Source organism: Phaethon aethereus (genome assembly GCF_964289735.1).
Source record: "Phaethon aethereus genome assembly, contig: HAP1_SCAFFOLD_58, whole genome shotgun sequence".
Lineage (NCBI taxonomy): Eukaryota > Metazoa > Chordata > Aves > Phaethontiformes > Phaethontidae > Phaethon > Phaethon aethereus.
Genome location: NW_028114131.1, coordinates 1 through 12,090, shown reverse-complemented (window position 1 = coordinate 12,090; position 12,090 = coordinate 1). Strand labels below are relative to the sequence as shown.

General features: G+C 69.7%; 2 protein-coding genes across 2 annotated transcripts; both read left to right on the top strand.

The window, feature by feature from the left end:
• Nucleotides 1-172: 172 nt before the first annotated feature.
• On the top strand, nt 173-8,456 carry LOC309416268 (3',5'-cyclic-AMP phosphodiesterase 4A-like; the record flags this gene model as incomplete). The annotated part of the gene is given in 12 exon segments (XM_082015840.1): nt 173-238; nt 1,761-1,854; nt 2,348-2,406; nt 2,409-2,513; nt 2,609-2,707; nt 3,658-3,822; nt 4,948-5,047; nt 5,930-6,084; nt 6,156-6,278; nt 6,372-6,554; nt 7,441-7,547; nt 8,444-8,456. Coding segments are annotated over 12 exon segments (1,269 nt in total).
• A 2,553-nt stretch (nt 8,457-11,009) lies between these two features.
• On the top strand, nt 11,010-11,948 carry SPC24 (SPC24 component of NDC80 kinetochore complex; the record flags this gene model as incomplete). Its single annotated transcript, XM_082015839.1, has 5 exons — nt 11,010-11,175; nt 11,259-11,392; nt 11,520-11,599; nt 11,674-11,750; nt 11,842-11,948. 5 exons carry the CDS (start codon nt 11,010-11,012, stop codon nt 11,946-11,948), a joined length of 564 nt encoding a protein of 187 aa, XP_081871965.1.
• Between the last annotated feature and the right edge of the window lie 142 nt (nt 11,949-12,090).

The following is a 12,090-nucleotide window of genomic DNA, read 5'->3' as shown; positions in this document are numbered from 1 at the left end:
CCCCCCCGAGTCCCACCATGCCAAGGGCCCCCCGCGCCCCCCCGCCTTAGCAGGCTGCGGGTAGGGACTGGGGGGGGTGCGCTCGGGTCGGGGGGGTCAGCCGGGACCCCCGGTTCCCTCGGGGCGGCGGGGGGGGCCCAGCGCCCCCCGGCCGCCCCCCCGCGGCCGGAAAATGCCCTTGGGGGATTTGTTCTGCGAGAGCTGCGCCAGGCCCTGGCTGGTGGGCTGGTGGGACCAGGTAAGGGGGCGCCGGGGCGGGGGGCACCCTGACCTCCCCCCCCCCGCCGCGTGACGGTGGGACCCCCCCCGAGCCAGCCTAGTTGTGGCTGGGGGGGGAGGGAACGCGGGGGGGCGGGCTGCGCCGTCACGCAGAGACCCGACAAACTCACGACACGGGGCACCGCGGGGAGGAGGGGGGCCTAGGGGGGCTGGAGCCCCCCCCCGCGCGGCACAGCAGGGGTTAACCCCCCCCCGGGCGGGGACCGGGAGGGCAGTTGCTATGGTGACTGCGGTTGCCATGGAGACTGGGCGGAGGGTCCTGATTGGCTGCTGGGAGAGGGATGCGGATGATGCTCCCCCCCACTCCCCCCGTGTTGGGGGGGGGGGCGGCTGGGGTAAATGGGGGGGCAGCAGCCCCTCCCCCTCTCCCCGGGCCCCCCGGGGCCGTGGGGGCGGGGCCAGCACCGCCGGGGGGCGGGGGCAATGAGGGGGCGGGGGGGGGTAAGGGGGGACCCCGGGGGGGCACAGGACAGGATTGGGGACCCCTGGCCCCGCTCAGCCTGGGGGTGCTCGGGGGGGGCCCTGTCCCCCCACAGCCCCCCCTCCAGCCCCCCCGGCCCCCCCAGCACCACCAGCGTGTCCCCAGTGCCCCCCAGTGCCACCAGTGCACCCCAGCAGCACCAGTGCCCCACCCAGTGCCACCAGTGCGTCTCCACAGTGCCACCAGTGTCCCCAGTGCCACCAGTGTTCCCCCCCCAGTGACACTGGTGTGTCCCCAGTGACACCAGTGTGTGTGTCCCCAGTGACACCAGCATGTCCCCAGTGCCACCAGTGTTCCCAGTGACACCAGTGCCCCCCCAGTGCTGTGGGGATGGGGATGTGACAAGGGCCACTGGGCTTCCCTGGGGTAAAAAGCTGCACTGGCCTCATCCCAGTCCAGTCCCAGTCCCTCCCAGTGCCATCCCAGTCCTCTCCCAGTCCAGTCCCAGTCCCATCCCAGTCCCTGTCATCATCCTAGTCCCCTCCCTGCCCCCCGGGCCCTCAGGACGGGGGTGGCCTGGGGGGGTCCCGGGCGGGGAGGGGGATGCGGGGGGGGGGGGATGCCGTGGGATCCTGGCGCGGGGGGGTGCCGGGGGGTCCGGGGCGGAGGGGATGCCGGGGGGGGTCCCGGCGCGGAATGCCGGGGGGTCCCGGCACAGGAGGGGGTGCCGGGGGGTCCTGGCGCAGGGGGGTGTGCCGGGGGGTCCCGGGGTGGGATGCCGGGTGGTCCTGGGGCGGGGGGGAAGGGGATCCCAGCGCGGGAGGGGTGCCAGGGGGTCCCGGTGCAGAGGGGGTGCCGGGGGGTCACAGCGCGGGGGGGGGTGCCGTGGGGTCCCGGTGCAGAATGCCGGGGGGTCCCGTCGTGGGAGGGGATGCCGGGGGGTCCCGGGGTGGGGGGAAGGGGGTCCCGGCGTGAGGGGGGGCCGGGGGGTCCCGGCGCGGGGGGCGTGCGGGGGTCCCGGCGCGGGGGCGAGGGGCCCGACCCGCGCCCCCGCCCCCAGTTCAAGCGGATGCTGAGCCGGGAGCTGAGCCACCTCTCCGAGATGAGCCGCTCGGGCAACCAGGTCTCCGAGTACATCTCCAGCACCTTCCTCGGTGAGACCCCCGGGACCCCCCCAGCCCGCCGGGACACCCCAGCCCCCCCGGGACCCCCCGGACACACACCAGCATGCCTGGGACCCCACCAGACGCTCAGGGACCCCCACCAGCCCTCCTGGGACCCTGGGACCCCCACCAGCTCCCCAGGGACCACCACCAGCCCTCCTGGGACCCCTGGGACCCCCACCAGCTCCCCAGGGACCACCACCAGGCCCACAGGGACCCCCACCAGGCCCCCTGGGAGCCCAGGGACTCCCACCAGCTCCCCCGGGACCCCCACCAGCCCCTCAGGGACCCCAGAGACCCCCACCAGGGACCCCAGGGACCTCCACCAGCTCCCCAGGGACCCCCACCAGCCCCCAGACCCCTTGCACCCCCCGCCCACGCTCCCTCGCGCACCGTGGGGGGCTCCCACCGCCGCGGGGGGCCTCCCAGGCGCGGCCGCGGCCCCAGCCCGCCCCCCCCCCCGCCGTGTGCCCCCCCCCCCCAGACAAGCAGCACGAGGTGGAGATCCCGGCCCCCGGCCCCAAGGAGCGGGAGAAGCGGCGGCAGCCCCCCGCGGGGGGCAGGGCAGGGGGGCGAAGCCCCCCCGCGCCGGCGGCTCCAGCGTCCCCCGCTTCGGCGTAAAGACCGACCAGGAGGAGCAGCTGGGCAAGGTGAGGGGGTTCAGCGCGACGGGGTGAGGGGGGGTCTCCGGGATCGGGGGGGGGGGGGTCCGTGCCGGACCCACCCCCCCGCGCCCCCCCCCCAGGAGCTCGACAGCCTCAACAAGTGGGGGCTGAACATCTTCCGCGTCTCCGAGTTCTCCAACAACCGCTCGCTCAGCTGCATCATGTACGCCATATTCCAGGTACGCCCCCCGCCCCCAGCCCCCTCCTCACCCCGCCCGCGCCCCGAAACACCCCCCGACCCCCCCAGCCCTCCCATCCCCACCCCGACACCCCCCACCCCAAAATACCCCCCCAGCCCTCCCATCCCCACCCCGACACACCCCCGCCCCAAAATACCCCCCCAGCCCCCCCCAGCCCTCCCATCCCCACCCCGACACCCCCCACCCCAAAATACCCCCCCAGCCCTCCCATCCCCACCCCGACACACCCCCGCCCCAAAATACCCCCCCAGCCCCCCCCAGCCCTCCCATCCCCACCCTGACACCCCCCGCCCCAAAATACCCCCCCAGCCCTCCCATCCCCACCCCGACACACCCCCGCCCCAAAATACCCCCCCAGCCCCCCCCAGCCCTCCCATCCCCACCCCAACACCCCCCTGCCCCAAAATAACCCCCAGCCCTCCCATCCCCACCCCGACACCCCCTGCCCCAAAATACCCCCCAGCCCCCCCAGCCCTCCCATCCCCACCCCGACACCCCCCACCCCAAAATACCCCCCCAGCCCTCCCATCCCCACCCCGACACACCCCTGCCCCAAAATACCCCCCCAGCCCCCCCCAGCCCTCCCATCCCCACCCTGACACCCCCCGCCCCAAAATACCCCCCCAGCCCTCCCATCCCCACCCCGACACCCCCTGCCCCAAAAACCCCCCCAGCCCCCCCCAGCCCTCCCATCCCCACCCCGACACCCCCCGCCCCAAAATACCCCCCCAGCCCTCCCATCCCCACCCCGACACCCCCCGCCCCGAAATACCCCCCCAGCCCCCTCAAACGCCCATCCCCATCCCAACCCCCCCCCCCCTTCACCCCCAAACACACCCCATCCCCCCTAACCCCCCAGCCCACCCCCCCCGGGACCACGCCCGGGTCCTCAGCCTGGGGAGGGGGCCGTGACCCCCGCCCCCGCGCAGGAGCGGGACCTGGTGAAGACCTTCAGGATCCCGGTGGAGACGCTGCTGACCTACACCTTGACCTTGGAGGACCACTACCACGCCGACGTCGCCTACCACAACAGCCTGCACGCCGCTGACGTCATGCAGTCCACCCACGTCCTGCTGGCCACCCCCGCCCTCGATGTGAGCCCCCGGCCCGGGGGGACCCACGGAGGGGGTGGGGGGACGCATGGTGGGGCGGGGGGACCCATGGTGGGACCCATGGTGGAGCGGAGGGACCCATGGTGGGGTGGGGGGACCCATGGTGGGACCCATGGTGGAGCGGAGGGACCCATGGTGGGTGGGGGGACCCATGGTGGGGTGGGGGGGACCCCTCGTTAGGGTGATGGGACCCATGGCGGCGCGGGGGGACCCCTCGTTGGGGTGGGGGGAGCCATGGTGGGGCAGGGGGACCCATGGTGGGACCCATGGCGGGGCGAGGGGACCCCTCATTGGGGTGGGGGGGACCCATGGTGGGGCGGGGGGACCCATGGTGGGACCCATGGTGGAGCGGGGGGACCCTTCGTTAGGGTGGGGGGACCCATGGTGGGGTGGGGGGGCCCATGGTGGGTGGGGGCACCCCTCGTTAGGGTGATGGGACCCCATGGCGGGACGACCCATGGCGGGACCCATGGTGGAGTGGGGGGACCCCTCGTTAGGGTGGGGGGACCCATGGCGGGACCCATGGTGGGGTGGGGGTCCCCTGGTTAGGGTGGGGGGACCCATGGTGGGTGGGGGGACCCCTCGTTAGGGTGATGGCACCCATGGTGGGGTGGGGGAGCCCGTGGTGGGGTGGGGGTCCCCTTGTTAGGGTGGGGGGACCCATGGTGGGGCAGGGAGACCCCTCATTAGGGTGATGGGACCCCATGGTGGGGGGGCCCATGGCGGGACCCACGGCGGGGCGGGGGGACCCCTCATTGGGGTGGGGAGACCCATGGCGGGACCCATGGTGGGGCAGGGGGGCCTGTGGTGGGGCGGGGGTCCCCTCGTTAGGGTGGGGGGGACCCATGGTGGGGCGGGGGAGCCATCCCTGGGGTCGGTGGAGGGCTTGGGGGGACGGGCGTGAGTTGGGTGGGGGGATCCGGGGGTGGGCGAAGTCTTGGGGTGCCGGGGTCCCTGCGTACGGGGGTCCCGCGATATTGGGGCGCCGGGACCCTGGGGGGCCCCCGGGAACGGGGGGGGGGGTCCCGGCCATCGGGCCCCGTGGGTGCGGGGAGCCCCCCGGGCGGGGCGGGGGGGGGCGGGCGCTGAGGGCGCCGGGTGCCGCAGGCGGTGTTCACCGACCTGGAGATCCTGGCCGCGCTCTTCGCCGCCGCCATCCACGACGTCGACCACCCCGGCGTCTCCAACCAGTTCCTCATCAACACCAGTGAGCGCCGCTTCGCACACGCGTGCCGCTTCGCACACGCGTGCCGCTTCGCACACACGTGCCGCTTCGCACACGCGTGCCGCTTTGCACACGCGTGCCGCTTTGCACACACGTGCCGCCTCGCACATGCGTCCTGCTTTCCACACGCGTGCCGCTTTCCAACGTGTGCCGCCTCGCACACACGTGCCGCTTTCCACACACGTGCCGCCTCGCACATGCGTGCCGCTTTCCACACGCGTGCCGCCTCGCACACACGTGCTGCTTTCCACATGCGTGCCGCTTTCCACACACGTGCCGCTTTCCACACGCGTGCCGCCTCGCACATGCGTGCCGCCGCTTCGCACACGTGTGCTGCTTTCCACATGTGTGCCGCTTTGCACATGCGTCCCTCTTTCCACATGCGTGCCGCTTTCCACATGCGTGCCGCTTTCCACACACGTGCCGCTTTCCACATGCGTGCCGCCTCGCACACACGTGCCGCTTTCCACATGCGTGCCGCTTTCCACACGCGTGCCGCCTCGCACACACGTGCTGCTTTCCACATGCGTGCCGCTTTCCACACACGTGCCGCTTTCCACACGCGTGCCGCCTCGCACATGTGTGCCGCTTTCCACACGCGTGCCGCTTTCCACACGCATGCCGCCTCGCACACGCGTGCCGCTTTCCACGCGCGTGCCGCTTTCCACACGCGTGCCGCCCCGCGCCCGCGTGCCGCTTTGCGCGCTCGCCGCCGCCGGCGCCTCGCCTGCGCCAGCCGCCTCGCAGGCACGCCCCGTCCCGCACGCGCGCGCCGCCTCGCCCGCGCCCGCGGTCTCGCGCGCCCGGCCGCGCACGTGCCCCCGCCGCCCCGCGCCGCCGCTGAGCGCGCGCGCGGCCGCGCAGACTCGGAGCTGGCGCTGATGTACAACGACGAGTCGGTGCTGGAGAACCACCACCTGGCCGTGGGCTTCAAGCTGCTGCAGGAGGAGAACTGCGACATCTTCCAGAACCTGGGCCGGCGCCAGCGCCGCACGCTGCGCAAGATGGTCATCGACATGGTGAGGCCGCCCGCCGCCGCCGCCGCCGCCGCCGGCCCGGCGCCGCCCTGACGCCGCGTCGCCCGCCGCAGGTCCTGGCCACCGACATGTCGAAGCACATGAGCCTCTTGGCCGACCTCAAGACGATGGTGGAGACGCGGCGGGTGACGAGCTCCGGCGCGCTGCTGCTGGACAACTACGCCGACAGGATCCAGGTGGCGGCGGCGGCGGCGGCGGCGGCGGCGCGGGGCGGCGGCGGCCTCGCCCCGGGGGCGACTGAGGCGGCGGGGCGGGCGCTGTCGCGATAGGTCCTGAGGAACGTGGTGCACTGCGCCGACCTGAGCAACCCGACGAAGCCGCTGGCGCTGTACCGGCAGTGGACGGCGCGCATCATGGAGGAGTTCTTCCGGCAGGGAGACCGCGAGCGCGAGCGCGGCATGGAGATCAGCCCCATGTGCGACAAGCACACCGCCTCCGTCGAGAAGTCCCAGGTACGGGCACGCGGCGGGGACGCGGCGGCACGGGGTCGCGGCGGTGGCGTGGGGACACGGCGGTGGCGTGGGGACGTGGCGGCGGCGTGGGGATGTAGCGGTGCAGGGTCGCGGCGGTGGCGTGGAGACGCGGCGGTGGCGGTGTGGGGATATGGCAGCGCGGGGTCACGGCGGTGGTGGCGTGGGGACACGGCGGTGGCGTGGGGACGTGGCGGTGGCGTGGGGACGTGGCGGTGTAGGGACGCGGCGGCGTAGGGACGCGGCGGCGGTGGCATGGGGACGTGGCGGCGTGGGGACGTGGCGGTGTGGGGACGTGGCGGCGTGGGGACGTGGCGGTGTAGGGACGCGGCGGCGGTGGCACGGGGACGTGGCGGTGTGGGGACGTGGCGGCGTGGGGACGTGGCGGCATAGGGACGCGGCGGCGGTGGCACGGGGACGTGGCGGCGTGGGGACGTGGCGGCGTGGGGACGTGGCGGTGTGGGGACGTGGCGGCGCAGTCGTAGCGGTGGCAGTGCAGGGTCATGGTGGCGGCGGCACTGGGACGTGGCGGTGGCGTGGGGACGTGGCAGCGCAGGGTCGCGGCGGTGGCGTGGAGATGTGGCGGTGGCGGTGCGGGGATGTGGTGGTGCGGGGTCGCGGCGGCGGCAGCGCGGGGACATGGCGGCGGTGGTGGCGTGGGGACGTGGCGGCGGCGCCGGGCCGCGGCGGCGTAGGGTCGCGGCAGCGGCGTGGGGACGCGGCGATGGTGGCACGGGGACACCGCGGCGGCGGCGCGGGGCCGCGGCGGCGCGGGGTCGCGGCGGCGGCGGCGCGGGGAGGGTCCGCGCGCGGGGAGCCCCGGGGAGCCCGGCGCCCGCGGCACCGCGCCCCGTGTCGCGCCCCCCAGGTGGGCTTCATCGACTACGTGGTGCGGCCGCTGTGGGAGGCCTGGGCCGAGCTGGTGCGGCCGGCGGGGCGCGAGCAGCTGGAGGCGCTGGGCGAGAACCGCGACTGGTACCGGCGCCGCGTGCCGCGCAGCCCCTCGCCCCCCGCCGCGCCCCCGCGCCCCCCGCCCCGCCTCCGCTGCCCCCGCCGCGGCCCCCCGCCCCCCGGGCGGCCCCCCGGGCGGCGGGGCGCGGCGCAGGGGGAGGGGGGGGAGGAGGAGGAGGGGGAGCCCGGCGGGTCCCGCGGCGAGCGGGGGGCTGCCCCCGGGCAGAACTCGGGCTTCCTCTGACCTGGCGCCCGCCCGCCCTCCATCCGGGTCGGCCTTTGAACTTTCATTTGCGATTTTGCGCTTTAAATTTCAAGTTCAAGTTCAATTTTCGATTTGTTTTCAAATTTACGCTGGAATTTTAATTTTAAAATTTCGATTTTAAAATTTTAAAATTTTAAAATTTAAAATTTTAAAATTTAAAATTTTAAAATTTAAAATTTAAACCTCGCTTTTTAATTTGCTTTTTTCCATTTTTACATTTTAAAGTAAATTTCTTTTTGCGTTCCATTTGACATTTTAATTCATTATTTGAAAATTTACCCCCTTTTGGTTTAAATTGTAATTATAATTTCTAAATTTAAAATTTTAAATTTGCTTTTAAACGGACGTTGTCATTTTAATTTTTTATTTTAAACTTTACCCCCATTTTATTTTACGTTTGAATTCGTAACTTCTAAATTTTTACTTTACTTGTCGTTTGAAATTTTAATTTTATTTTTATTTTAAATTTTACCCCTCTTTTATTTAAAATTTTTAACTTTTAAATTTACTCGTAATTGGAAATTTTAATTTTAATTTCGTACTTCAGATTTTTCTTTTCATTTAAATCAAATTTAAGTTTAAAATCTGATTTTTAAAATTTACATTTAATTTGAAATTTTAATAGTTGCTATTTAAAATTCCGGTTTTATTTTAGGTGTAAATTTTAAATGCTAAATTTAAGCTTTAAAATTTACTTCGGGGTTTTATTTTAATTTCATTTTTAACTTGAGTTTTCCGTTTAACTTCTTAATTTGACTTTTAATATTAACTTGGGTTTTATTCTATTTTTAATTCTAATTTCCGCTGGACTTTTAATTTTCATGGGACTATTTCCTTTTAATTCCCGTTTTAATTTGACTTTTTATTTCATTTTTAATTTTTTAAATTTTAAATTTTAAAATTTCATTTTGCTTCCACTTCGCACGTCGATTTGATTTCCATTTTCATTTTCTTATTTTAATTTGAATTGCCTTTAATTCCGTGTCCCTCGATGGGGGCGGGGGGGGGGGGCCGCGGGGGGAGGGGGAATTTTTAGTCTATTTTTTAAAAAACTTGAAAAGACAAAAAAAGGGAGGGCCCCCCCCCCCCCCCCGCGCACCAGGCGGGGGGGCTCGGGGGGGCCCCCCCACCCAAAAGCCATTTATCCGGGGGGAGGGTGGCCCCGGGGGGGCGGGGGGGCCTGTGGGACCCCCGCGGGACCCCCGGGGGGGGGGGGTCTCCCCTATGGAGGTGAAGCAATAACGAGGTGCCCCCCCGCGGGGGGGGGCAGACCCCCAAACAGCTTTTTGGGGGGGGGTCCCCCATTTCTGAGCACTGTACTGTAGCACGGGGGCTGGGGGCTCCCTCAATTCGGGGGGGGGTCCCTCAATTCGGGGGGGGGGGGTCCCGCCGCGGAGGGGGGGCTCGAGGGGGGGTCCCGGCTGGGGGGGGGGGGGGTCGCGCAGAGCTTTTATTTTTGTACGGGGGGGCCGGGCCCCGGGGGGGGGCACTGGGGGAGACACCCCCCCCCCAGCTCACAGCCCCCCCCCATCCCCGGGGGTGCCCCCCCCCGCGCCCCCCCCCTTGTCCTCCTCCGCCATCAGCTCCAATAAAGAGGAGAAGGGACCCGGCGTGGGGGTCTTGGGGGGCTGGGGGGCGCGGGGGGGTCCCACACACCAGGATCAGGCCCCGGGGGGGTCTCAGAGCCCCTGGAGGGGGGTCCCGTGGCCTGGGGGAGGTCCTGGGGGGGTCTCAGAGCCCCTGGGGGGGTCCCGCGCTCTGGGGGGGGTCCCACACAGCAGGATCAGGCCCCGGGGGGGTCTCAGAGCCCCTGGGGGGGGGTCCCGTGCCCTGGGGGGGGGGTCCCACACACCAGGATCAGGCCCCGGGGGGGTCTCAGAGCCCCTGGGGGGGGTGCCGTGGCCTGGGGGGGGTCCCGGGGGGGGTCTCGGAGCCCCTGGAGGGGGGTCCCGTGGTCTGGGGGGGGTCCCACACACCAGGATCAGGCCCCGGGGGGGTCTCAGAGCCCCTGGGGGGGGTCCTGTGCCCTGGGGGGGTCCCGGGGGGGGTCTCAGAGCCCCTGGGGGGGGGTCCCGTGCTCTGGGGGGGGTCCCACACACCAGGATCAGGCCCCGAGGGGGTCTCAGAGCCCCTGGAGGGGGGTCCCGTGCCCTGGGGGGGGGTCCCACACACCAGGATCAGGCCCCGGGGGGGTCTCAGGGTCCCTGGGGGGGAGTCCCATGTCCTGGGGGGTCTCACAGCCCAGCACCAGGCCCCGGGGGGGGTCTCAGGGGCCCTGGGGGGCTCCCACAGCCCTGGGGGGGGTCCGCACCGGCTGCCCAGACCATCGAGAGGAAGCATAAAGCCTCCGAGCCGGCCGGAAGGTCCCCAGGGGCGTGGCCTCCTCTGTCTCCCCCTAGCGGCCGCCCGCGGTGCCGGCTGCCACTAAACCGACCGCGCATGCGCAGAGCGGCCCCACCCCGCCCGGTTCAAACGGCGGCGCGCGCGCGCATCGACATACCCCCCCTCCCCTTTGTCCGGTACCGCGAAGAGCAGGTAACAGGGGGTGGGGCGGGGCGGGGGGTTCACGGCCCCCACCGCCGTGGCGGGGCCTGTGCCACGCCCTGGCGGCCTTGTCTCCCTCCCGCGTGGACGTTAAGTGAGGGCAGGCCCGGCCCGGGGGGGCTTTGCCCAAGGGTCCGGTTGGAGGCGTCTGAGGGGCGTTCTGCTGCGGTGTCCCGCGGGTGGGGGTCTCCGTGGCCTCCCCCCTCCAACCTGCGGCCTCTGCCCCTCACCCGGGGCCTGTCACTGTTCCCAGGCCCCCACCCAGGGCCTGTAACCCCCCTCTGCCCCCCCCAGACCATGGCTCCTGTCCCCCCGGGGCCTGTCACCCCCCCTTCTGCCACCCTAGACCATGGCTTTGCCCCGCGGGGCCTATCACCCCCCCCTTCTGTCCCCCAGACCATGCCTTCTGTGCCCTCCGGCGCCGTCACTGCCCCCAGACCCCCCCCAACTTCCACCCCCTCCTCCCCATCTCCACTCTCCCAGCCCCCTGGGCTCGCCCCTCCCTGCAGAGCCCCCCCCCATTCTTTACCCCGCCCCAGCCCCTCTCCTTCAGCCTGGCTCCCCCCACCCCTCACCCCAGTGACACCTCTTGGCACCCCCCCAAACTTTGGGGTGCCACCACCCTGCTAGGAACCGCCGCCCCCAGCCCTGTGGGGCCCCCCCGCCAGGCCCCCGCCATGCTGAGCAAGCGGATGCAGGAGCTGGAGGAGGTGAGCAAGGAGCTGCTGAAGGTGCTGCTGTCGGACTGGGCCGACAACCTGCTGCGCCGCAGCCTGGACCGACGGAGCCGGATGGACGACAAGCTGCTGGCTTCGCAGGCCACGGCCACCCAGCTGGTCAGAGGTGAGTCCCCCCGGCCCCGTGTGGCATCCATGTCCCCCTCCCCGGCAAAGCCCCCTTTCCTCGGCGTCACCCTCTGTCCCCAGAGCTCACCGCGGCCGAGCAGACGGTGGCGCAGACCCTCCTGGACCGGGAGGGCGAGCTCCAGCAATCCCTCCGGAGGCTGCAGGACCTGGAAGAGGAGCTGATTCGGGCGCGGGAGGCCGGTACCAGCCTGCAGGCCAGCAATAGATATCCTTTTTGGGGTCCTTGTTGGCCTTTTTGGGGTCCCCACTGGCCTTTTTGGGTTGGGGGGGGTTCCCAGACACCCCGTTGTCTCCCTTCACCGCCCCACCGCGCTCCGCCAGGAGCTGGAGGAGCTGCGGGAGGAGAGCCGGCGGCTGGAGGAGGACACGGAGCAGGAGGAGGACGTCGTGCCCTCCGCTGCGTGAGTGGGGGTGAAGGGGGGGACACGGGGACCCCAAAACACCTCCGAGCCCCCCCTAACTCTGTGCCCTGCAGGTACGTGACGCAGCTCTACTACAAGATCAGCCGCATCGATTGGGACTACGAGGCCGAGCCGGCGCAGATCAAAGGCAGTGAGTGTCCCCCCACGTTCCCCTTCGCCCCCCACCATCCCCTGCCCCCCTTAACCCCCCCCTGGTTTTTTTCACCCCCCACACCCCAAAGTCCACTACGGCCCCGACATCGCCCAGCCCATCGACATCGACGGCAGCCGCCATTCCCGCTGCTTCCTCAGCGATTACTTGTGGAGCCTGGTGCCGACGGCGTGGTGAGACGGCGCCGCACCGGCACGGATTGGGCGACGCCGACCCCCCCCGCTCCCTGCGGCACCCATTTCCGTCCCCCCCGCCACAACTTAATCACAAAAGTTGCTTTTATTCATGTAACAACGGGATTTGGAAATCATTAAAACCA